This window comes from Dendroctonus ponderosae, unplaced genomic scaffold, assembly GCF_020466585.1.
Source record: "Dendroctonus ponderosae isolate FM_Combo_2020 unplaced genomic scaffold, Dpon_F_20191213v2 Dpon_F_20191213_2, whole genome shotgun sequence".
NCBI lineage: Eukaryota > Metazoa > Arthropoda > Insecta > Coleoptera > Curculionidae > Dendroctonus > Dendroctonus ponderosae.
The window spans coordinates 16,785,837-16,786,254 of record NW_026018165.1 but is presented as its reverse complement, the minus strand read 5'-3'; the positions used below and the strand labels follow the sequence as shown (position 1 = coordinate 16,786,254).

At 33.7% G+C, this 418-nt stretch overlaps 1 protein-coding gene across 1 annotated transcript in view; it reads left to right on the top strand.

Moving 5' to 3' along the window:
- Positions 1-418, top strand: part of LOC109536684 — a gene marked incomplete in the record, with an annotated part of 14,986 nt that overhangs the window by 7,793 nt on the left and 6,775 nt on the right. The window contains 1 exon segment of the mRNA XM_048664310.1: positions 266-418. Within this exon segment, the coding sequence (XP_048520267.1) occupies positions 266-418 (153 nt within the window).

Genomic DNA, 418 nt, shown 5'->3' with positions numbered 1-418 from the left:
CAATCCAACAGAAACCCCAAATCAGACTTGTAAAGTGGAATTTTTTTGCAGATTTGAGGATTTACATGAGCTAAAGGCATTTAGTGGAATAGCTGAATTATTCCATTCTCTTTGGATCATTTAAACAGACATGCAAACAAGAAGACAATATTATCAGGATACATACAGACAAATAAATTTGACTTAAATCCAAAAAATTAAAATACGTAAGTGTGTATCTGCAAATATTTGCTCAGTCGCAGTATAAAAATAAGAATATTTTTTAATTGGGAATCTCACTGTTCACGATGAGACAAGTACGTGTAACTGCTCTAGCCGCATTATGTATTTCACTTCTTATGCTCGAAGTAGTCAGCGATAGCTCAGATTTTGATGAATTCGTCTCAGAAATATTGAGCTTTATAAATGGCACCACGAC